The sequence below is a fragment of the Hyla sarda genome, chromosome 5 (assembly GCF_029499605.1).
Source record: "Hyla sarda isolate aHylSar1 chromosome 5, aHylSar1.hap1, whole genome shotgun sequence".
Classification (NCBI taxonomy): Eukaryota; Metazoa; Chordata; class Amphibia; order Anura; family Hylidae; genus Hyla; species Hyla sarda.
The window spans coordinates 111,504,554-111,528,595 of NC_079193.1; the positions used below are offsets into that span (position 1 = coordinate 111,504,554).

At 45.8% G+C, this 24,042-nt stretch overlaps 1 protein-coding gene across 5 annotated transcripts in view; it reads left to right on the forward strand.

Annotated features, from left to right (window-relative positions):
• Positions 1-3,764: 3,764 nt before the first annotated feature.
• The window catches only part of CMTM7 (CKLF like MARVEL transmembrane domain containing 7), a 76,583-nt gene continuing 56,305 nt past the window's right edge, over positions 3,765-24,042 (forward strand). Inside the window, exons 1-2 of one of the 5 annotated variants that reach the window (XM_056520099.1) lie at positions 3,765-4,408; positions 12,657-12,760. In XM_056520099.1, the coding sequence (XP_056376074.1) occupies positions 12,728-12,760 (33 nt within the window). In that variant the 5' untranslated portion in view covers positions 3,765-4,408; positions 12,657-12,727. Of the gene's footprint in view, positions 4,409-7,370; positions 7,507-12,656; positions 12,761-24,042 lie in introns of those variants that run through there. The other 4 variants (XM_056520100.1, XM_056520095.1, XM_056520098.1 and 1 more) reach the window with 4 other exon arrangements.

The following is a 24,042-nucleotide window of genomic DNA, read 5'->3' on the forward strand; positions in this document are numbered from 1 at the left end:
CAAAAAAAGTGTTTTTTTCTTTTTGGTTTATTAACTGAACAATAACAAATACAAACAGATAACATCCGTTTCATCCGTAATTGTCCGTTTACTTTTAAAGTTCATTTTTATTTTTGATGGGAGAAGAACGGGACAGGTCTAGGACGCCCGTGTGAACGCAGCCTAACAAGTGCTCTTTATAAGCAATATAAACCTTGGTAAACCCACAGAAAGTTAGTTAGCCTGCCTGGGACACTATATGCTAACATTAAAGGGGTACTCCGCCCCTAGACATCTTATCCCCTATCCAAAGGATAGGGGATAAGATGTCAGATCGCCGGGGTCCCGCTGCTGGGAACCCCGGAGATCGCTGCTGCAGCACCCCGCTATCATTACTGCGCAGAGCAAGATCGCTCTGCACGCAATGACGGGCAATATAGGGGCCGGAGCATCGTTATGTCACGGCTCCGCCCCTCGTGATGTCACGGCCCGCCCCCGTCAATACAAGTCTATGGGAGGGGGCGTGGCGGTCGTCACGCCCCCTGCCATAGACTTGCATTAAGGGGACGGGCCGTGATGTCATGAGGGGCGAAGCCATGATGTCACGCTGCTACGGCCCCTGTATCGCCCGTCATTACGCACAGAGCGAACTCGCTCTGTGCAGTAATGATGGCGGAGTGCCGCAGCGGCGATCCCCGGGGTCCCCAGCAGCGGGACCTTGGCGATCTAACATCTTATCCCCTATCCTTTGGATAGGGGATAAGATGCCAGGGGCGGAGTACCCCTTTAAGGGTTTTGTGTTGTTACATTTCCAGTCCTGTTTAGAAAACAAGTACCACAGTACTACATTGTATTTTTACAAAAAATCTGTTGCTGATATCAATGACTTGAAAGGGTTTTTCTTTTAAAAATATTTTATTCCTGTTATGAAAATAATTCTGTCCATGCTGTTTTTTTGTACCCATCTGAATGAGGTTGCCTTGTCGTGGCAGGTGGGCTCACGCAATTCGAAGAAATTGTGTGCCAAGAACCTCAGTTTTAATTACTTTTAAAAATGCTGTTTTTTTGTTTTGTTTTTTAATATTTTGACTTAAACATTAATTGTTTGCAATTTTTTATTTTATTTTATTCAGGGCACTACTGAATGATATTTGGAATGTAAAAGCTGGAACTAAGAAGCTTTATGTCAATATGGGGACAGATAGAAGAATGACTTAAGATGTGAGTCACTACTTTTAAGATTTAAGATCCTGCTTTTAGAGTCTTGTATTGTGAGGCATAATACGTTGTCAATTTTACATAATTAAAAATATCGGTTAGGGAGGGGAGGGCTGCGCCTGTGCTGGGATTGAAACAAACTATTATAAACCGGCCTCAGAACACATAAAGAGGTATCAAACCCTAGCAACAATTTAACCCCACAGGGGTTAACAAAACCTCTATATAATATGTGTCCAAACTAAACTTAACTTTATTTGAATAATTCTAATCTAGTAAACGGTGAGAAACACACATTTAAAAACACAACCCCCCTATGTGTCTCTAAAGATTTAGAGTAACCACTGGTAGTCTCAATATAGTCTGAGAGCGCTTGTTGGGTGTTTATATACACACCATTAGATCAAGATTTGGAGACATTTCATGCCTTCCCTATATAATGCTCTCATGTGGGCTATAGATTTTATGCCATTCGCCTGCTGTGCACCGCAGGTCAAATACCAGTGTACTTTCAGCCTATCATTTTGTGCATTATCTAGGACACTTAGGGGTTGCACATTAAAAAGTGATACTGTCACACCCCGACACGAGGACAAATGACAGCATTGAGTGTTAGTAAAAAAATGGTTCCTTTTATATGGTATGCCAATGACATCACTGCCTCACTTCCAATCAGGGATTTCCTCTCTGAGGCTTGAGAAAGCGGGCTGAACCGCGAAAGGAGCGCTGCCTCGCCTCGGCCGGTCAGTCAGCTTATGCTGACCGCATCTCTCTACCTTTCCTTGGACATGTTTTAAAGAAATTATCTAATAAAGAGGACGTTTTAACTTCACCAGGTGAGTGCGATCTACAATTTTCTATCCAGTACTGCAGGTGCTATAGCTAACTATTGATCCGCACCCCTGGCGTGTCACTACCTATGCACTCCTGCGCTACGAATGGTTTCTCCAGCTTTCCTACCATATTAACCCCTTATAACCCAGCAATAGTGCCTGCCCAACTTTTCTCAGCCAAACTTAATAGTTATGGAACATAGCCTGAGTTAGTTTAGAAAAGTTCATTTGGTGACAGGTACTTTGTAAGGGTTCACAAACTTTCAAACAGCACTATATATGTGGGCACATTTGTGTTTATATATGCAGTGGTTGTAGTTGCACCTGCCTCCTCTATTATATTATAAGGGAGGCCATGATTGGGGTGACACATGAGACCCAAGTGCTGTAAGTTATTTCTGCTATATGTGGGGTAGAGTGAGCAGATGCCATATATAGCCTCCTCTAGAACACTTCTTACATCCCTGCATAGTTTTCTACTGTAGCAGCAAAATTATTTATAGATATTCTAGCTGAGTACCCGGCATTGCCCAGTTTTTCCTTCCTAATCCTTGTTGGGGAGGAAAATCAACAAAGGAGGAATCTTTTGACTTCATATCCCGTCCTCATATATTGTTGTCATATCCCAACCCCATATCCCCTCCTCATGTCTCAACCTCATATCCTGACCTCCTATCTCAGCCTCATATCCCGATCTCATTTCCCGTCCTCATATCCCATCCTCATATCTCCACCTCCTATTCCTGATACGGGAACTGTATTGCAAAAACGTGGTGAACCCAGCCTAATCGGCGGTCGATTGCTCAAGCCTGGATTTCAGACTTGGAGCAATCAATCGCCAATCAGACACGACGGAGGCAGGTGAGGGGACCTCCGCTTGCGTTCTAGCTGATTGGGACATCGCGATTTCACTTCGATGGTCCCGATCAGCCCGACTGAGGGAGCTGCCAGGAAGCTTTTACTTTCATTTTAGACGCAGCGATCAACTTTGTAAGCCCCGTCTAAAGGGTTAATAGCGCATGGCACAACGATCAGTGGCACACGCTATTAGCCCAGGGTCCCGACAGTCATTAGCCGCCGGGATTGAACCTGTATGACGCAGGATCACAGTGTGACCACGCGTTTTATACCGGGACCAGGCGCAGGGCGTACAGGTACACCCTGCGTCCTTTAGAGGTTAATATCTTTAGCCGTTTGGACTTGATGCTGGAACACACACACACACATTGGGGGACATGTATCAAAGATTTTACCTATTTTGTGTTTAAATTCATGCTTTTGCGTAAGCTGTTTTTTTGCGTAACATTCTGGTGGAGCATTTCCTCCACATATGTATGTTTCGGTGTACTTTGGAGTGACATATTTAGTATGCACGAATTGATTAACTGCGTACATTTCATTTACCCGCATAAATCTTGCGCAATGACCATATTTTTTATGCAAATATAAGCCATCTTGGACTGCACGTAGCAAGAAGCTCTAAATCATCGATTTCATTTTTCAAAGAGTGGAGGTATGAGGAGATTACTATATTTACCTGCAATTTAAGAAACTCATTGCGCTAGATTGATAAATTTAGCGCATCTGCGCCTAATTTAGAATTCGGCAAAGGGGTAAACTGCTTCTACCATACACACATAATGATACATGTCCCCCATTGAGTTTTATATATATATATAGAGATTATATAGCTTATTTGACCAAGGACGGGCATTTTCACATGCCAACAAATTTAAATTTTAATGGCGGCGCACTGACTATGTACAGAGACACTTCAAGGTGGCATTCAGTGGTGGCACTGTACATTAGGAGTTGGGGGCATTCTAACACTTTATGGGTGTACTTCAAAGGTAAGGGGCATTTTGAGACTATGGCGAAACTTAAAGGTTAGGGGCATTCTAGGGTAAGGGACATTCTGACACTGTAAGTGGGCACTGTAGGGTGGGGAGTATTCTGATACAGTATGGGGTCTTAACCCATCCTATCTGAAGTTTCTGAACTCTTCTTCTAGGTGACACGGTGGTATCTGTATGTGTGTACTCTCCAGTACCGCTATAGTACGGGGCGGAGGAGATGGCGTCTGCACGTCTTCTGGAGGCGCACATAGCCAGGAAAGGGGCTGCACTCGGGCGGAGCAGCGGTTGAGTCAGCGCCGGCCCCCCCCCCCCACAAGTGAAGCCGAATCTCGTCATTCCAGCATCCGCCCGCCGCTCTCCTGCCTGCACTCCATACAGGACCGGGGCAGCATCATGTCCCAACATAGTGTGACGGTGATCCGGACCACGGCCAGCAGCAGTAACGTGCAGTACAACAGCCCGGGGCTCATAGACCGAAGCTACCCCCGCTCCAGCGGCGCCACCCTCAAGCTGTGCCAGGCGGTAAGGACTCGATGTATGTCTTCTGTCATGTGTGACCGGGGGCCGAACAGTCACTACTCTGGAGCCAGGTCTACATTCAGTACTTCGTATGCGGTAGTTCCCTGAATAACCACTTGAAGCTTCAAAGTTCAGAGCCAGAGAACACTTCTAATGTGCGCTGCCTCCACTTCTAATGTGCGCTGCCTCCACTTCTAATGTGCGCTGCCTCCACTTCTCTAATGTGCGCTGCCTCCACTTCTCTAATGTGCGCTGCCTCCACTTCTCTAATGTGCGCTGCCTCCACTTCTCTAATGTGCGCTGCCTCCACTTCTCTAATGTGCGCTGCCTCCACTTCTCTAATGTGCGCTGCCTCCACTTCTCTAATGTGCGCTGCCTCCACTTCTCTAATGTGCGCTGCCTCCACTTCTAATGTGCGCTGCCTCCACTTCTCTAATGTGCACTGCCTCCACTTCTAATGTGCGCTGCCTTCACTTCTAATGTGCGCTGCCTTCACTTCTAATGTGCGCTGCCTCCACTTCTAATGTGCACTGCCTCCACTTCTAATGTGCGCTGCCTCCACTTCTAATGTGCGCTGCCTCCACTTCTAATGTGCGCTGCCTCCACTTCTAATGTGCACTGCCTCCACTTCTAATGTGCGCCGCCTCTAATGTGCGCCGCCTCCACTTCTAATGTGCGCCGCCTCCACTTCTAATGTGCGCCGCCTCCACTTCTAATGTGCACTGCCTCCACTTCTAATGTGCGCTGCCTCCACTTCTAATGTGCACTGCCTCCACTTCTAATGTGCACTGCCTCCACTTCTAATGTGCGCCGCCTCCACTCCTCTAATGTGCTCTGCCTTCACTTCTAATGTGCGCTGCCTCCACTTCTAATGTGCGCTGCCTCCACTTCTAATGTGCGCTGCCTCCACTTCTAATGTGCGCCGCCTCTAATGTGCGCCGCCTCCACTTCTAATGTGCGCCGCCTCCACTTCTAATGTGCGCCGCCTCCACTTCTAATGTGCACTGCCTCCACTTCTAATGTGCGCTGCCTCCACTTGTAATGTGCACTGCCTCCACTTGTAATGTGCACTGCCTCCACTTCTAATGTGCACTGCCTCCACTTCTAATGTGCGCCGCCTCCACTCCTCTAATGTGCGCTGCCTTCACTTCTAATGTGCGCCGCCTCCACTTCTAATGTGCGCCGCCTCCACTTCTAATGTGCGCCTCCTCCACTTCTAATGTGCGCTGCCTCCACTTCTAATGTGCGCTGCCTCCACTTCTAATGTGCACTGCCTCCACTTCTAATGTGCACTGCCTCCACTTCTAATGTGCACTGCCTCCACTTCTAATGTGCGCCGCCTCCACTCCTCTAATGTGCGCTGCCTTCACTTCTAATGTGCGCTGCCTCCACTTCTAATGTGCGCTGCCTCCACTTCTAATGTGCGCTGCCTCCACTTCTAATGTGCGCTGCCTCCACTTCTAATGTGCGCTGCCTCCACTTCTAATGTGCGCTGCCTCCACTCCTCTAATGTGCGCTGCCTCCACTTCTAATGTGCGCTGCCTCCACTTCTAATGTGCGCTGCCTCCACTTCTAATGTGCGCTGCCTCCACTTCTAATGTGCGCTGCCTCCACTTCTAATGTGCGCTGCCTCCACTTCTAATGTGCGCTGCCTCCACTCCTCTAATGTGCGCTGCCTCCACTTCTAATGTGCGCTGCCTTCACTTCTAATGTGCGCTGCCTCCACTTCTAATGTGCGCTGCCTCCACTTCTAATGTGCGCTGCCTCCACTTCTAATGTGCGCTGCCTCCACTTCTAATGTGCGCTGCCTCCACTTCTAATGTGCGCTGCCTCCACTCCTCTAATGTGCGCTGCCTCCACTCCTCTAATGTGCGCTGCCTCCACTTCTAATGTGCGCTGCCTCCACTTCTAATGTGCGCTGCCTCCACTTCTAATGTGCGCTGCCTCCACTTCTCTAATGTGCGCTGCCTCCACTTCTCTAATGTGCGCTGCCTCCACTTCTCTAATGTGCGCTGCCTCCACTCCTCTAATGTGCGCTGCCTCCACTCCTCTAATGTGCGCTGCCTCCACTCCTCTAATGTGCGCTGCCTCCACTCCTCTAATGTGCGCTGCCTCCACTCCTCTAATGTGCGCTGCCTCCACTTCTCTAATGTGCGCTGCCTCCACTTCTCTAATGTGCGCTGCCTCCACTTCTCTAATGTGCGCTGCCTCCACTCCTCTAATGTGCGCTGCCTCCACTCCTCTAATGTGCGCTGCCTCCACTTCTCTAATGTGCGCTGCCTCCACTTCTCTAATGTGCGCTGCCTCCACTTCTAATGTGCGCTGCGTATTAAACTGTATACGTTTTTTTCTTTTTTTTTTAACATGGGAGTCAATGGGAAGCGTACAAAACTGTATGTGTATACGGTTCCATCTGGTTTTCACCATAGGGTTTTCAGACTTTGCACAGTTTTTTTTCTTGGAATTTCAATCAAACAAGTGAAACTTTATTCATAGTGGAGTAAAAAGTTAAACGTATACATTTTTTTCTTAAAAAACTTATGCAACCGGACATCATTTTTCAAACCGTATATGGATAAACATGTGTACACACGTTTTGATACAGTGTAGATAGGTTTTCAGGAATCAAAAACCTGATACTGGAACTGTATTGCAAAAACGTGGTGTGAACCCAGCCTAAAACTTGCCTTTTTACTTTGAAACTTTGGGGGGGGGGGGGGATATGAAAAAAAATTGCAGCAGTAAGGACAGGTCTGTCTATCCTGTATCTGTGTTTGACTGTTTTCATCCTGCATTGTCAAGTGTATGGGTGAGAGTTATCAAAACCTGTTCAGAGGAAAAGTTGCCCAGTTGCCCATAGCAACCAATCAGATCACTTCTTTCATTTTGCAGGGTCCTTGTTAAAAATGAAAGAAGGGAGCTGATTGGTTGCTATGGGCAACTGGGCAACTTTTCCTCTGAACAGGTTTTGATAAGTCATGTGTCTCTGTCAACATATGTGGGCATACAGGAGTTCAGTGAGCTGCAGTAGATGACAGCCCACACAGCTATATATGGGTGGAAAACAATGCTTCCTCTACTTCCTTTACTCTCTGCTTAGGGTGGGTTCACACTGTGTTTTTATTTCTGTTTTTTCACTGTTCTCTTTACTGTCCTTTTAATTTTACTATATGCAAAAAATAGTCAACTGTGCCGCTGTGTACAGAAAAAAAGTATACATTGCAATCCCTTTTTTTATTATGTTAGTTAATAGGAAACCTTCAACAGCATCTATTAACGTAAAGGTTTTTTTTTTTTCTTTTCAAGTGTGTAAAACATATTAAAGAAGAAAAAAAAAAAAAACACTAAACACTGTGAAACTCGCCCTTACTTCACAATAGCACATTCTGCCTCCTCCCCTTGCCATATAGAACAGTCCGAACTTTTTCAGTCATCTCTTTTAATGCTCTTCCTTAAAATATTACATGAACTTACAGAAGGGAGAACTTACCAGTTGTGTGCCGGTAACTATTATAGCAGAGTCTAAATGCTCAAAAAAATCAACATTATAATGCTTACAATATTATATTTACAATACAGAAGCTACTACAATGTGTTGTATGTGGAGTTTATGTATAATGGCTGTACCAATAGAAAACCATATATTAAAGGGGTACTCCGGTGAAAACCTTTTTTCTTTTAACTCAACTGGTGGCAGAAAGTTAAACATATTTGTAAATTACTTCTATGAAAAAATCTTAATCCTTCCAGTACTTATTAGCTGCTGAATGCTACAGAGGAAATTCCTTTCTTTTTGGAACACTGATGACATCACGAACACAGTGCTCTCTGCTGACATCTCTGTCCATTTTAGCAACCGTGCATAGCAGATGTATGGTGGCTCAGTGGTTAGCACTGCTGCCTTGCAGTGCTGGGGACTTGGGTTCAAATCCCACTAAGGACAACAATAAATAAAGCGTTATTATTATAATAACATCAGCAGAGAGAACTGTGCTCGTGATGTCATCAGTGTTCCAAAAAGAAAATAATTTCCTCTGTAGTATTCAGCAGCTAATAAGTACTGGAAGGATTAAGATTTTTTAATAGAAGTAATTTACAAATATGTTTAACTTTCTGCCACCAGTTGATTTAAAAGAAAAAAGGTTTTCACCGGAGTACCCCTTTAAATACTTAACAATAATTTCAAAGCACTGACCGAAAGATGCAATTCACTGTGCAATATAAATGCCTTCTATACCTTTTATTATTATTCTTTTTGGTGGCCAAAAAATAGGTAAAAAAGACTTTGTAAATGGCTTGAGTGTGTCCTGGATGCAGCGCCAGTGGTGATCCGTCACACTATCCTTCCGCCAGCAGCTCCATCTGTGCAGTCTGCGTGTGGCTATGTTTACATTTTGCTGAAAAAAAACATGTTTTTTGTGATGTTTATATTTGCATTTTTAATATATTATGGCCGAAAACAGCATAATAAGATGATTCTACAATATATTGGATTATCGAGCTCACATTGAAAACTTAGTGCTGGGCGGTATACCGGTTCATACCGAATAACGAAATTTTTGTGCTGCACGATATGAATTTTAAACCATACCGCAATACCGGTTTGGCCCCTCCCCCTTTGGAATGAATTATCAGCAGCGCTGGGGAACTAATTATATGTGACCCGCGAGCACTGTTCTGCCCCCCCCCCCCCAATTAATTATCAGCCCAGCGCTACTACTCACATATGTCACCCGCAAGCACTGCCCTCCTGGTCCTCCTGTTTGTTGCTGCCGCCGGCGCTGGCACTCTATACCAGTGGTCTTCAACCTCCAGATGTTGCAAAACTACAACTCCCAGCATGCTGGACAGCCAAGTCCGGGCATGCTGGGAGTTGTAGTTTTGCAACATCTGGAGGTCCACAGATTGCAAACCACTGCTCTATACTGTATCCCTATGCCCGGGCTGCAAAAGGTAAACAAAATAAACTTTAACTCACCTTCCCCATCAGTCCGGACTTGCTTCCCAGGGAATGGAACGACAGACAGCCGTCAGCCTATCACTGGCCGCAGCAATGTTCTGCCTCGGCCAGTGATGGGTTGAGTCCACTGTCATATAAGAAGCCGGCTTCTTACATGACAGAGGGCTCAGCCTATCACCGGCCGAGGCGGAACATCGCTGTGACCGGTGATAAGCTGATGGCTACCGACGTTAGGTCCCCAGCGTAAAGCAGACGTCGGAACATGCGTTAGTTTATTTTGTTTACCTTTTGCAGCCCGGGCATAGGCATACAGCATAGGGATACCGCCAAGTATAGAGTGTCAGCGCCGGCGGGCGCCGCAACAAACAGGAGGACGAGGAGAACAGCGCTTGCGGGTGACGTGAGTTGTACCCCGATGGAGACAGTGCGGTGGTGGGCTGATAATTAATTTTTGGGGAGGGGGGGGGAATACCATTATACACCGTGGAACCGCCATAAGTTACAAAAATAACGCGATACACATATTTGGCCATACCGCCCAGTCCTAGGAAAACTGCTTACTGTTATTCATGTTCCCCTTTCAGACCCAATATAAAATTTTACCAAACTGTTCACATAACTACTGACATGTCATTAATTGTGATCAGTGGAGGTCCAGTTGCTAAGACCACCACGATCGATAGAACCAAGTGGCACAAGCACAGTGTCACCTTGTTCTAGCGATCAGTTGGGGTCTCACTCTCAGCAGCCGGAATTGCTGTCCTTTATGTGGTTCAGACCAGTAGGTTGTAGTTTCTTAGCGGACAGATCTACCATCAGCCCAATTTACTTTCCTGGTGCTTAAAGAAGTACAGTATTCCTGCCTTATATTCCCATCTCAACTAACATAGTTAATCGTGTAGGGCACATCAGGTTAATTATTTTTGCCTATACACAGACACACACACACCAGCCCGACCACTGCTTCTAGAGTGGAGTGGGGCAGTAAAGGTGCAGAATATAGGGAGAAGGAAGCTCATTTGCTAAATAAATGTATTTGAAAAAAATAATAAACCTGATGTGCTGTAAAAGTTTTACTTGGTTACTATCATTCGAAAAAAATCTAGTGAGTCCCCATTTTGTAGGCTGTAGTGTTTGATTGCAAGGGTCCCCTGGGTCTTACTATAGTAACCTCATGTAGATGTTATAAAAAGTAATATACCATCCAGAAAGAAGATGATAGGAGCACAGTGGTAAAAGTGGTAAAGATATTTGTCTGTAATGACCTGATCCTTACTCACTGGAAACATTATAAATAGTTGGCTGTGCTCCCTTTTTTGCTGCAGTGGCTACCCCACATGGAATACGCATCAAAAAGGGAAATTTTTTTAAAGTCTGTGGCCGAAAATATTAATGTAACCATTTACAGTATGAGCTGTGGTCTGTATTCCTATTGAAAACCATGAAATGTGTCTTCTTTCCATGTGTTTACGAGCACAGAATCGCATGTAAAATACATAAACATGTCGGGTTTTTTTCTTAACTCATTAATAGAATGTACAGTGTAGTCTACAGCCTAGGCTCTCAACCTGTTAGACATGTACCCCAGGGGGTCCATACCAGAACTCTAGGGTTATTTCTACTGTCCTCATGCTATGATGTTTAACCTGATGTAATAAGTAGGGGGCACTAGGCATGTTGAGAAACACTGGTCTCAGGTATGTGGAAATCCTATCGCCCGACACCCGGGACATGCAGTTCCGGGTGCCGAGCAGGTGAATTTTTCAAACATTTAGCCCTCCTTCGGGCAAGCAGGGCTGGTGAATATGCACCTCACACCGGGCCGACTTCCCCCTCTGATTTTAAAATGACGGTGCTCAGGTTGTATGGAGCAGGCTCCTTACTTGAGCCCGCTCCATACCGGGCAGCCCTCAGTTGATTTCAGTAGCTCGGGGTCGCCGCTAATATCCAGCATGCGATGACTGACTGTGGGGGGGGGGCGACTGTGGAGGTAGCTGGAGGGCTTATCTCTTCATCCATGGCTGCTGTGGATCTGTATTTGATTGAGTCTGCCTGGCTCAATCAAATGGGCGCAGATCAACCGATTTCAATAGAACTGCATTGATCTGTATGAGGAATCTAATGATTCATCCTAAAAGTCCCCTAAGGGGACTAATGAAGTGTAAAAAAAATAAAATAATAAAACACGTTAACCTCTTCCATATTAACGGAGAACTCTGGAATATAAAAATTGTCCCCAATACTGCCGGCAGTAAAAAAATAAAGATGTACATACCTTCCTCCGCTCCCCCGGGGCCTCCGGTAACCGTCTCCGGTCTCCGCCGTGATCCTCTTCCTGGTTGCTGGTGGTCGGAGAATCATACTGTGCTCAGCCAATCACCAGCCAATATCAGCGAAGTTCCGACTTGGCCGGCGATAGGCTGAGCGGCAGTGTGAGAACACTTCAGGACACAAAATTCTTCACTACACCGGCACCTGCTGCCGGGTCCGAAAACGTCACACTGCCGCTCAGCCTATCGCCGGCCGAGTTGGGACTTCACTGCGGCTGGTGATTGGCTGAGCGCAGTAAGACTCTCCGACCACCGGCAACCAGGAAGAGGATCGCGGCGGAGACCGGAGACGGTTACCGGAGGCCCCGAGGGAGCGGAGGAAGGTATGTACATCTTTATTTTTTTACTGCCGGCAGTATGGGTGACAATTTTTATATTCCGGAGTTCTCCTTTAAGTTCACATGACCCCCCCTTTCCTTTTTTTTTTCCATATAAAAATATGTAAACATAAAATAAACGCATTTGATATTGACATGTGCATAATTGTCTAAAGTATTAAAATAACATTTTATATTGCATATGGTCAATGGCGTTAATGTTAAAAAATATTAAACCACAGAATTGTTCCATTATGAAAACCCATAAAATCGGTCGTGCATGCACTATTTCTACCGTTACTTTCTCCCATCACAAAATAACGTCCGTTATTAATAACGGGCTATGATGTGTTAAAACGGGTAATATAAAAATCCCACTATAATGGGATTTTGTAACGGCCGTTTAACGGACGATTTTAAGGGTTTTCAAAACGGAATATTATAACGGGTCTTTAAAACGGATAAAATTATAGTGTGAAAGGGGCCTTAGCTGAAGCAGCAGAGTTGACTTTTCTCTCGAAGATTAAGCAGTACAGTTTCTCTTCACAGTGGAAGGATCAGGTTGCAGAATAAAGGGCCTTTTTGTGCAGCTTCTGTGAAGCATTTCATCTGTGTTATTTATTCGGTTCGATTCTATTTTACAGAGTTCTCAGGCTAGACTTCTAGTGGATTCAGAGCAGACCTGCTTTTATTTTCCATATTTAGAGGAGTAAACATGTTAGCAGAACGCTGTGATTTACTTTCCAAGGTAATAAAGTTGGCTTGTGCTTAGCTTTCTACTGGTAAATATAGTTGCAATAAATATTAAACAACCCCCCAGTGCAAATAACAACATTTATTTTGGAAATCCTAAAATTTTCAGCTGTTTGCAAAAAAATAAAAAATGACTCAATACAACTAATACATTTTGTTTTCCCCTATTTCCACAGGCAAAGAGCCACAGACTAGGTTCCCATCTGTGTCGGATCTCTGTTCAGGGTTCAGTGCGTGTGGAACATAATATATCATCTCTGGGCCTAGAAGAGTTTTTATTGATTTTTTTAGAAAGATCCTTAGATGAATAATACCCCTCTTGCTTCTACAGAATAACATTACTTATCCACTGAAGACTACACTTCCCATGATTCTTCAGTCTTCCTTTATCCCCCCACTCTAAACTGCCATATTATTGTAGCATATTGCTCCTAGCCCTGATTCAACTGCAGCTGCTGTACAGTTAGTGGTACCATGGCACTGTCCTCAACCACTGAACTGCAGACACAGCATCACAGTACCTTTTAGTAATGTGTACACTATTAATAAAGCTTCCTAAAACTAAGTAAATACATATACATACATTAATCCTTTAAAGTGTACCTGTCAGATCCCACAAAAAAGTAATTTGTAACTCAGTACATAATCCTAATCACGTACATGCTGGGAGTTGTAGTTTTGATAATGCTAGGAAACCACAGTGTTTATTTATTTTATTGAAAATAACTTTATTTGAAAGCATACTACACTAGCATTGGAATACCTTTTTTCTTCTTTATATCTTTCACTTGTGTTTATTGAAAAACCTTTCATTTTTATACCTTTCACTTTTTAACTGTTATACTATGCTACAGTTCATTGGTACTGCAAAACAGTATGCCTAAGTAACTATCAGTATGCCTAAGCCTATGGCAATGGCTGGGCCTCACAGGCTGCCGTAATAGGCGGACAGGAGGCCATCAGCTGCTCCTCCCCCTGTCAATCCCATAGATGCTGTGATCAGTACTGATCATGGCATCTATCGGGTTAATGCTGCTGAGACTCGTGCGATCCTGGTCTGGTCAGCTGCAGCGGGACTGACAGCTGGTCCCATATAGAGCTTGGTGGTATGACCAAAAATGTGTATCACGGTATTTTTGTAAATTATAGCGGTTCCACGGTATTCAACGGTATTTACCCCCATCATCATGTGACCCGTGGGCACTGCTTCTCTCCTCGCGGGTCACATATGATTAGTCCCCTGTGGGGGACAGCGCAGTGCTGGGCTGATAAACCGGGGGAGGGGGGGAAAGTAGCAGGTCACATATGATTAGTTTTCAGCATGCTGCGGCTGATAATTAATTAATTCAAGGGGGGGGGCAACCGGTATTGCACTAGTCCCATTGCCGATCTCCTGCAGCTTATTGTGCAGAGCAGGAGATCAATAGAATACATGCATACAACCTATTGTGACAGCGTGTCAGAAGATAGGCTGTATGCATATATCCTGTGGCAGGAGGGGGTTAAAAGTACGTGTGTGTATATATACAGACTTGTTTACAGTATTTATACATACAGATTAGGGCTCCACGATGTGGGGAAAATGTGCGATAACGGAGGCAAATATTTTGATTTCATTATGCGATTGCGATATAATAAACAAATGGTGAAATCCCTTCCATTTCATGTCCAATTCCCCCACTGCATATAGCCATTCCCCTCATGTCATAATATGAAATGAAGGAAATGACTACAGTGGGTGTTACGCCGAGCGCTCCGGGTCCCCGTTCCTCCCCGGAGCGCTCGCCTCATCTTCGTTGTTGCAGCGCCCCGGTCAGATCCACTGACCGGGTGCGCTGCGGTCCCGCCTTCAGCCGGGGTGCGATTCGCGATGCGGGTAGCGCCCGCTCGCGATGCGCATCCCGGTCCCCGTACCTGACTCGCTCTCCCTCGGTCCTGTCCCGGCGCGCGCGGCCCCGCTCCCTAGGGCGCGCGCGCGCCGGGTCTCTGCGATTTAAAGGGCCAGTGCACCAATGATGGTGCCTGGCCCAATCTTCCCAATTAGCTTAATTAGTTTCCACCTGTGCACTCCCTACTTATACCTCACTTCCCCTGCACTCCCTGGCCGGATCTTGTTGCCTTAGTGCCTAGTGAAAGCATTCCCTAGTCTGTTCCTAGTCCGTGTTCCTGACCTCCTGCCGTTGCCCCTGACTACGATCCTTGCCGCCTGCCCCCGACCTTCTGCTACGTCCGACCTTGCTTCTGCCTACTCCATTGTACCGCGCCTATCTTCAGCATCTTCAGCAGCCAGAGAGGTGCCGTTGCTAGTGGATACGACCTGGTCACTACCGCCGCAGCAAGACCATCCCGCTTTGCGGCGGGCTCTGGTGAAAACCGGTAGTGTCTTAGAACCGGTCCACTAGCACGGTCCACGCCATCCCTCTCTGACACAGAGGATCCACTACCTGCCAGCCGGCATCGTGACAGTAGATCCGGCCATGGATCCCGCTGAGGTTCCCCTGCCAGTTGTCTCTGATATCGCCCGACAGATCGCCCATCTAACCCACCAGCTGTCGGAAGTGTCCACCATTTTGCACCAACATCCCCTGCCAGTTGCCTCTGATATCGCCCGACAGGTCGCCCTTCTAACCCACCAGCTGTCGGAAGTGTCCACCATGGTGCGCCAACATTCGCAACTTCTTCAGCAATCATCTCCTCCGCCAGCTCCTGCACCTCCTCCGCAGCGAGTGGCCACTCCTAGCCTCTGCCTGTCCTTGCCGGACAAATTTGATGGGGACTCTAAGTATTGCCGTGGCTTTCTTTCGCAATGTTCCCAGCACTTGGAGATGATGTCGGACCAGTTTCCTACTGAAAGGTCTAAGGTGGCTTTCGTGTTCTGCCTTCTGTCTGGAAAAGCCCTGTCATGGGCCGCACCGCTCTGGGACCGCAATGACCCCGTCACTGCCTCTGTACACTCCTTCTTCTCGGAAATTCGAAGTGTCTTTGAGGAACCTGCCCGAGCTTCTTCAGCCGAGATTGCCCTGCTGAACCTGGCCCAGGGTGTTTCTTCCGTTGGCGAGTACGCCATTCAGTTCCGTGCTCTTGCTTACGAGTTGTCCTGGAATAGTGAGGTTCTCTGCGCGACCTTTAAAAAAGGCCTATCCAGCAACATTAAAGATGTTCTGGCCGCACGAGAGACTCCTGCTGACCTACATGAACTCATTCATCTAGCCACTCGCATTGACATGCGTTCTTCCGGATGGCGTCTGGAGCTCCGCCTGGATATGGACTTTGTTCGCACGAGGCGTTTTTTCTCCCCGGCTCCTCTCTCCTCTGGTCCTCTGCAATCTGTTCCTGTGCTTCCCGCCGCGGAGGCTATGCATGTTGACCGGTCTTGCTTGACACCTCAAGAGAGGACACGACGCCGCATGGAGAATCTTTGCCTGTACCATGCCGGTACCGAACACTTCCTGAAGGATTGTCCTATCCGTCCTCCCCGCCTGGAAAGACGCACGCTGACTCCGCACGAAGGTGACACAGTTCTTGATGTCAACTCTGCTTCTCCACGCCTTACTGTGCCTGTGCGGATATCTGCCTCTACCTTCTCCTTCTCTACTATGCTCTTCTTGGATTCCGGATCTGCAGGAAAATTTTTTTTGGCCTCTCTCATCAACAGGTTCTACGTTCCTGTGACCAGTCTCGCCAGACCCCTCCTAATTTGCATCGGACCTCTTCACGGAAAAATTGAGTTTTTTTTTCTCAGGTTCTTTGGCCCCAAGAAGAGGGGGAGACCCAAGGGGGGGGGTACTGTTACGCCGAGCGCTCCGGGTCCCCGTTCCTCCCCGGAGCGCTCGCCTCATCTTCGTTGTTGCAGCGCCCCGGTCAGATCCACTGACCGGGTGCGCTGCGGTCCCGCCTTCAGCCGGGGTGCGATTCGCGATGCGGGTAGCGCCCGCTCGCGATGCGCATCCCGGTCCCCGTACCTGACTCGCTCTCCCTCGGTCCTGTCCCGGCGCGCGCGGCCCCGCTCCCTAGGGCGCGCGCGCGCCGGGTCTCTGCGATTTAAAGGGCCAGTGCACCAATGATGGTGCCTGGCCCAATCTTCCCAATTAGCTTAATTAGTTTCCACCTGTGCACTCCCTACTTATACCTCACTTCCCCTGCACTCCCTGGCCGGATCTTGTTGCCTTAGTGCCTAGTGAAAGCATTCCCTAGTCTGTTCCTAGTCCGTGTTCCTGACCTCCTGCCGTTGCCCCTGACTACGATCCTTGCCGCCTGCCCCCGACCTTCTGCTACGTCCGACCTTGCTTCTGCCTACTCCATTGTACCGCGCCTATCTTCAGCATCTTCAGCAGCCAGAGAGGTGCCGTTGCTAGTGGATACGACCTGGTCACTACCGCCGCAGCAAGACCATCCCGCTTTGCGGCGGGCTCTGGTGAAAACCGGTAGTGTCTTAGAACCGGTCCACTAGCACGGTCCACGCCATCCCTCTCTGACACAGAGGATCCACTACCTGCCAGCCGGCATCGTGACAGTGGGGCATAAAAGTATTTCGTCAGCCACCAATTGTGCAATTTCTCCTGCTTAAAAAGATGAGGCCTGTTATTTTCATCATAGGTATACCTCCACTATGAAAGACACAATGAGAAAAAAAAATGCATAACATCACATTGATTTTTAAAGAATTTATTTGCAAATTATGGTGAAAAATAAGTATTTGGTCAATAACAAAAGTTCATCTCAATACTTTGTTATACACCCTTTGTTGGCATTTACAGAGGTCAGATATTTTCTGTAAGTCTTCACAAGGTTTTAGGGGAAAGAAAAAAGAATAGAGAGGACAGCACCTCGTGTAATTCCATGTGTATTACGTCCCACACGACCCCCGGCTGTGATAAGCACTCACCTGGGGTATGTTTTGGTAAAGCGTGTCACCCCTCCGTATGGGGTCAGACGAGAGATCTCGGGCCGAGGTCGGCAGAAGGATGAGAAGGTATTGGAGGTAAAAGGTGATCTGCAGTGACGCTGCCTTTCGGAGACCAAATTCAGTTCCAGTTCGGTTTAAAACAAAGTATTCACATCTATTGGTGCATACATGTGATGGACAATCATTCAAAACACATTTCGGGGTTAAGTTCCCCCTTTCTCAATTGCAGAATAAAATATGTCTAGATTTTTACAGTACTGTTACATTTAAATAGTTAAAAAGGCACCAAAAAAACAGGATCGGGGGCCAGCTCAGGGGGCGTGACATGAGTGGTTTGTATGGTGCTTCATTGAAACAATGTCATACATTTAAAAACAAATTTAATAAAATATATGTTAGCAGACATACAATAATCTTTGTAGTGAGTGCAATATTCTTTATGTCGTGATTACTCGTATAACGGGATATGACAGTTTTATAGTATGGGCGAGACTTCGGGCTATTCCCGTACTAAGTTCACACTCGTTCATTCATAGAAGCGACGACCATTTGCATTGCTCGACGGCCCTGACGTCCTTTTCTTTCCGGGTGGACGGGGCCGGAAACTTTGTGTTTATGTAGTCATGTGTTCAAGCCTTCAGCCAATCCATGGTGCTCTATCGGATGCTCTATTTGTGTTTATGTAGTCATGTGTTCAAGCCTTCAGCCAATCCATGGTGCTCTATCGGATGTTCTCAAAAAGAAGATAGCCAATCATAGTGATGCGTGCTTGGATAATACGTGATAACAGTACGCTGTATCGTTGATGTCATTTCAACCAATCAGATACTTGCCGATGCAGAGGCGCCAATCGATCCGTTCAAAAGGGAGCTATTCAGCCAATCTGGTGTAAGCTGGTTTTCTGTGAATGTGGTTGTATTGTTACGTCTGAGAAGAGCTTCTTATTTATCAGAACCCCCTCTGCAAGCACTGCATTACGTACCGTAGATACATCGACGACATCTTCATTGTATGGGATAGGGGTGAATCAGATCTCAAACAATTCCACTCCTCTCTGAATGAAAAGTCCTGGAGTGTCCATTTCACATATATCCATGTCAGCAATAATGCGGAATTCCTAGATGTTTTAGTCGCACACAACGCCCAAGATCATAAAAAATGTTTAAGGCCATTGACTGGAATAGTTATCTAGATTATACCAGCTGCCATTTCGAGAAATGGACAAGAAGCATTCCCTATCAAACGTATCCGCTGTAATTGCACATCCAAGGCAGACTTCCAAAACCAGAGTAAAATTCTGGATAGCAGGTTTAAGGCAAAGGGCTATCCAACATCCATCATTAAAAACAGTAAATATAAAGCCAGTCTTTTGAATCAAAAAACTTCCCTTCAGCCAAAAATGATTAACTCCACCGATGATACACCTGCAATCAATTCCCATTCCTACAATTTCCTTACAACATATTCCACCGATCATAAAATGATTAAACAAATACTTCAGACCCACTGGAATGTACTCCTGATGGATTCCTTCCTGAAAGACATTTTACCATCACTCCCCAAGTTACATTCAGAAAGAACATGTCTTTAAAGAATATCCTGGCTCCCAGCAAATTGAAGAATATTCAAAAATCTACCTTCTTGAGCGAGTCCATAACAGGATCCTTCCGTTGCTGCACCCCTAACTGCAAATGCTGCAAAAATATAAAAAAATCGGTGCAAAGAGTTTACATAAAAAACAGGGGAAACATTCCAAATTAAATCTCTTATGTCATTTAAATCAAATTACGTCATATATCTACTGGAATGTCCTTGCGGGACCCAATATATAGGATGCATCACCCAAATGCTGTGCACCAGACTAAATAAACACCAAATGTCAAAAACAGCTATCGCCTACATAGTGTGTCCCGTCATGCTGCTCTGAAACATGACTGCCAGTTTTCCAACTTTTCTGTAATACTTATTGAGCATATTCTATCTATCATCCATCGACGATACACAGAGCTGTGCAGAAGTGAGAATTTTGGGATATTTAGGCTTAAAACTTTTTAATACCGCTGGGTTTGAACGAATATATTGAACACACAGTATAATCTTAGCATGTCTGAAATTCATAATCCCCCCTTTTATCCAGCACCAGAGAGGCACCACGCTGATTGGCTACCATCCTGTCATCAAGTTACAACTGATTGGTCTCCTTCTCAGACGTACCAATACGACCACATTCACAGAAAACCAGCTTAAACCCGATTGACCGAATAGCTCCTTTTTGAATGGATCGATTGGCGCCTCTACATCGGCAAGTATCTGATTGGTTGAAATGACATCAACAATACAGCATACTGTTATCACGTATTATCCAAACCAGCATCACTATGATTGGCGATCTTCTTTTTGAGAACATCTGATGGAGCACCATGGATACACGAGTAATCACGACATAAAGAATATTGCACTCACTACAAAGATTATTGTATGTCTGCTAACTTATATATTTTATTAAATAAGTTTTTTTAATGTATGACATTGTTTCAATGAAGCGCTCAAACCACTCATGTCACGCCCCCTGGGCTGGCCCCGATCCTGTTTTTTGGCGCCATTTTAACTATTTAATCGTAACAGTACTGTAAAAATCTAGACATAGTTTATTCTGCAATTGAGAAAGGGGGAACTTAACCCCAAAACGCATCTTGCATGATTGTCCATCACATGTATGCATCAATAAATGTGAATACTTTGTTTTTTAAACCGGACTGGAACTGAATTTGGTCTCCGAAAGGCAGTGCCACTGCAGATCACCTTTTACCTCCAATACCTTTTCACAAGGTTTTCACACACTGTTGCTGGTATTTTGTCCCATTCCTCCATGCAGATCTCTAGAGCAGTGATGTCTTGGGGCTGTCGCTGGACAACACAGACTTTCAACTCCCTCCAAAGGTTTTCTATGGGGTTGAGATCTGGAGACTGGCTAGGCCACTCCAGGAACTTGAAATGCTTCTTTCAAAGCCACTCCTTCGTTGCCTGGGTGGTGAGTTTGGGATCATTGTCATGCTGAAAGACCCAGCCATGTTTCATCTTTAATGCCCTTACTGATGGAAGGAGGTTTTCACCCAAAATCTCATGATACATGGCTCCATTCATTCTTTCCTTTACACGGATCAGTAGTCCTTGTCCCTATGCTGAAAAACAGCCCCAAAGCATGATGTTTCCACCCCCATGCTTCACAGTAGGTATGGTGTTCTTTGGATGCAACTCAGCATTCTTTCTCCCCAAAACACGACAAGTTGAGTTTTTACCAAAAAGTTCTACTTTGGTTTAATCTGACCATATGACATTCTCCCAATCCTCTTCTGGATCATCCAAATGCTCTCTAGCAAAATTCAGATGAGCCCGGACATGTACTGGATTAAGCAGGGGGACACGTCTGGCACTGCATGATTTGAGTCCCTGGTGGTGTAGTGTGTTACTGATGGTAGCCTTTGTTACTTTTGGTCCCAGCTCTCTGCAGGTCATTCACTAGGTCCCCCTCGTGTGGTTCTGGGATCTTTGCTCACCGTTCTTGTGATCATTTTGACACCACGGAGTGAGATCTTGCGTGGAGCCCCAGATCGAGGGAGATTATCAGTGGTCTTGTGTGTCTTCCATTTTCTAATAACTGTTCCCACAGTTGGTTTCTTCACACCAAGCTGCTTGCCTATTGCAGATTCAGTCTTCCCGGCCTGGTGCAGGTCTACAATTTTGTTTCTGGTGTCCTTCGACAGATCTTTGGTCTTTTGGGGTGTGACTGTTTGAGGTTGTGGACAGGTGTCTTTTATACTGATAAGTTCAAACAGGTGCCATTAATACAGGCAATGAGTGGAAGACAGAGGAGACTCTTAAAGAAGTTGTTACAGGTCTGTGAGAGCCAGAAATCTTGCTTGTTTGTAGGTGACCAAATACTTATATTCCACCATAATTTGCAAATAAGGTCTTTAAAAATCAGACAATGTGATTTTATGGATTTTTTTTATCATTATGTCTCTCATAGTTGAGGTATATGATGAAAATTACAGGCCTCAAATTGGCAATATAAAATTGGGCGGAAAGGGCTATATGAGGTAGGAACAGCTATTTGAGTGGGGGAGGTGGCTATATGGGGGGAGGGGTGGACAGCTATATAAGGGGTAGGGATGGACGGCCAAATGAGGGAGGAGAGGTGAATGGCTATGTAAGGGGGTATGGCTAAATCAGGAAGGAGGGGAGTTCGGCTATATGAGGGGGAATGGCTGTACGAAATTCATAATAGTCATTCCCCCCCCCCCCTATATATAGTCACTCCCCCTCCCTATATATAGTGACTCCCCCCCCCCGTTACATAGTCATTCCCCGCCATATGTAGTCATTCCTCCTCCCCCTTCATATAGTCAATCCCCCCCTCATATAGCCACCCCCCTGCTCACAGTAATGTGCAGTGACCTCATCTCACCCATAATAGTCTAGTGCTGCAGCCTGTCTTCCTCAGGGCTCAAGAGTGGTGGTTCTGCCACCTGACCCTAGGTGGCTCCGTCTTCTAACCTCTACACGTTTACCGCGCAGTGAGTGTGCATGAGCTTGAGTCACATACATGTAGATGTTATAGCAGAGCTAGCATTTATTGTTTTTAAAGTGCTATGATGACAAATTGGCTTCTGCTGCACACACTTTGGGTACGTGCACCTGGGACAAACTTTCCTTTTAGTTCTAGCTTGAAATCAATTGCATATACCAGAAGGAATGTTCAGCACAGGTGCACATATATGAAGTGGACGTAGTATAGCTGAATTTGTCAACAAAGTTGGAAAATAGTGCTTTGGGGCAGGGTCACACGGGCGCATCTGCATCATATATCTTGCGGCAAATGTGCCGGCGGCAGTCACAGAGAGACTGCAGAGAGAGCTCCTGGCTGCGGCTGAGTAGCTCAGCATGTCCGTTCGTAGTGGTGGATTGTTACAGTGGGAAATCTGCCTCTACGAGCAGACATACAGAGCTACTTTGCCCCAGCTGGAAATTCGCTCTGCAGTCCCTCTGACTGCTGTCGGCACTTCCGGAGCATATGGCCCCTGTGGCGGTTGCACCACGTGTGACCTTGCCCTTAAGAATAACACACCTTTTATGCAAATTCAGCTCTGCTACAATAGGCTTGCACAACCTATTTAATTAGGATGGGCACCCAAAATCCATGCCTCCAACCATTCCCTTAGCCATGTCCCTAACAACATCCACATTCACTTCTCATCACACCCACCCTCCTTTTATATATTCAATATTTTGCTGTTTGCATCGCACATTCGCTGTCAACACTCAATTCATTGATTATAAAAAAAGTGCCTCTCCTTAGAGAATGAATGGCGTGCTGGTCCACTCCCTTCATTTCAGGAAACATTTCACTAACATTCTGGTGATCAGGGGGGGTCTCAGTGATCCGACCCTTGCTGATCACGTATTTACTCCCAATCCTGTGGATTGGAAATAATTTTTAATTGTGGGAATACCTCTTTACATGGAACCTTTCATCAGTTTAATGCTGACTAAACGGCTGGTAGCATAAAACTGGTGCAGGCACCACCTGTCCAAGACACTATGAATTACTCTGATATGCTCGGGACCTGGGTAACTAGGAGGCGTCTCGGCAGTTGCTCCCCACCCAGCCGGCTTGAGTGAGAAGTCTCTCCCTAGCAGTGTATAGGGAAAAACGTGTCACTCAAGCCAGCCGGACAGAAAGCAGCCACTGGGACCCACCCTGAGGGTTAGTTACCCAGGTCCTGGTGACATTTTCAAACTATGATTACTCCCTCTCTGTGATGATGGTGAAACCTCCTTTTCTCTAGATGTAGAGTATTCCCCCTTGTCATGGTTTCTGACATTGGTATGCCCATTCATATGTTTGCACATTGGGGGAGATTTGTCAAAACCTGTGCAAAGTAAAAGTTGCCCAGTTGCCCATAGCAACCAATCAGATTTCTTCTTTCATTTTGCAGAGGCCTTTTTAAAAATGAAAGAAGCGAGCTGATTGGTTGCTATGGGCAACTGGGCAACTTTTCCTCTGCACAGGTTTTGATAAATCTCCCCCATTGTGATCAGATAGTCCCTAAGATATTTTTTCTCCTAACTAAATAACCCCAAGCTTGATAACTTGTCTTGGTACTGTAATCCCCCATACTGTTAATTATCTTTTTTCTTTTTTAATTCGCTTTATTGATAAGTGAAAAACAATAACAGAAACAGATGTCATACAATGATGATTACAGTACGACATATGCCAAACTGGGGACAAAATAAAAAATCACAATAGAAAAAAAAGAACAAAAAATAATATAAATATAGAATATATATAAAGGGGTTCCTTCACA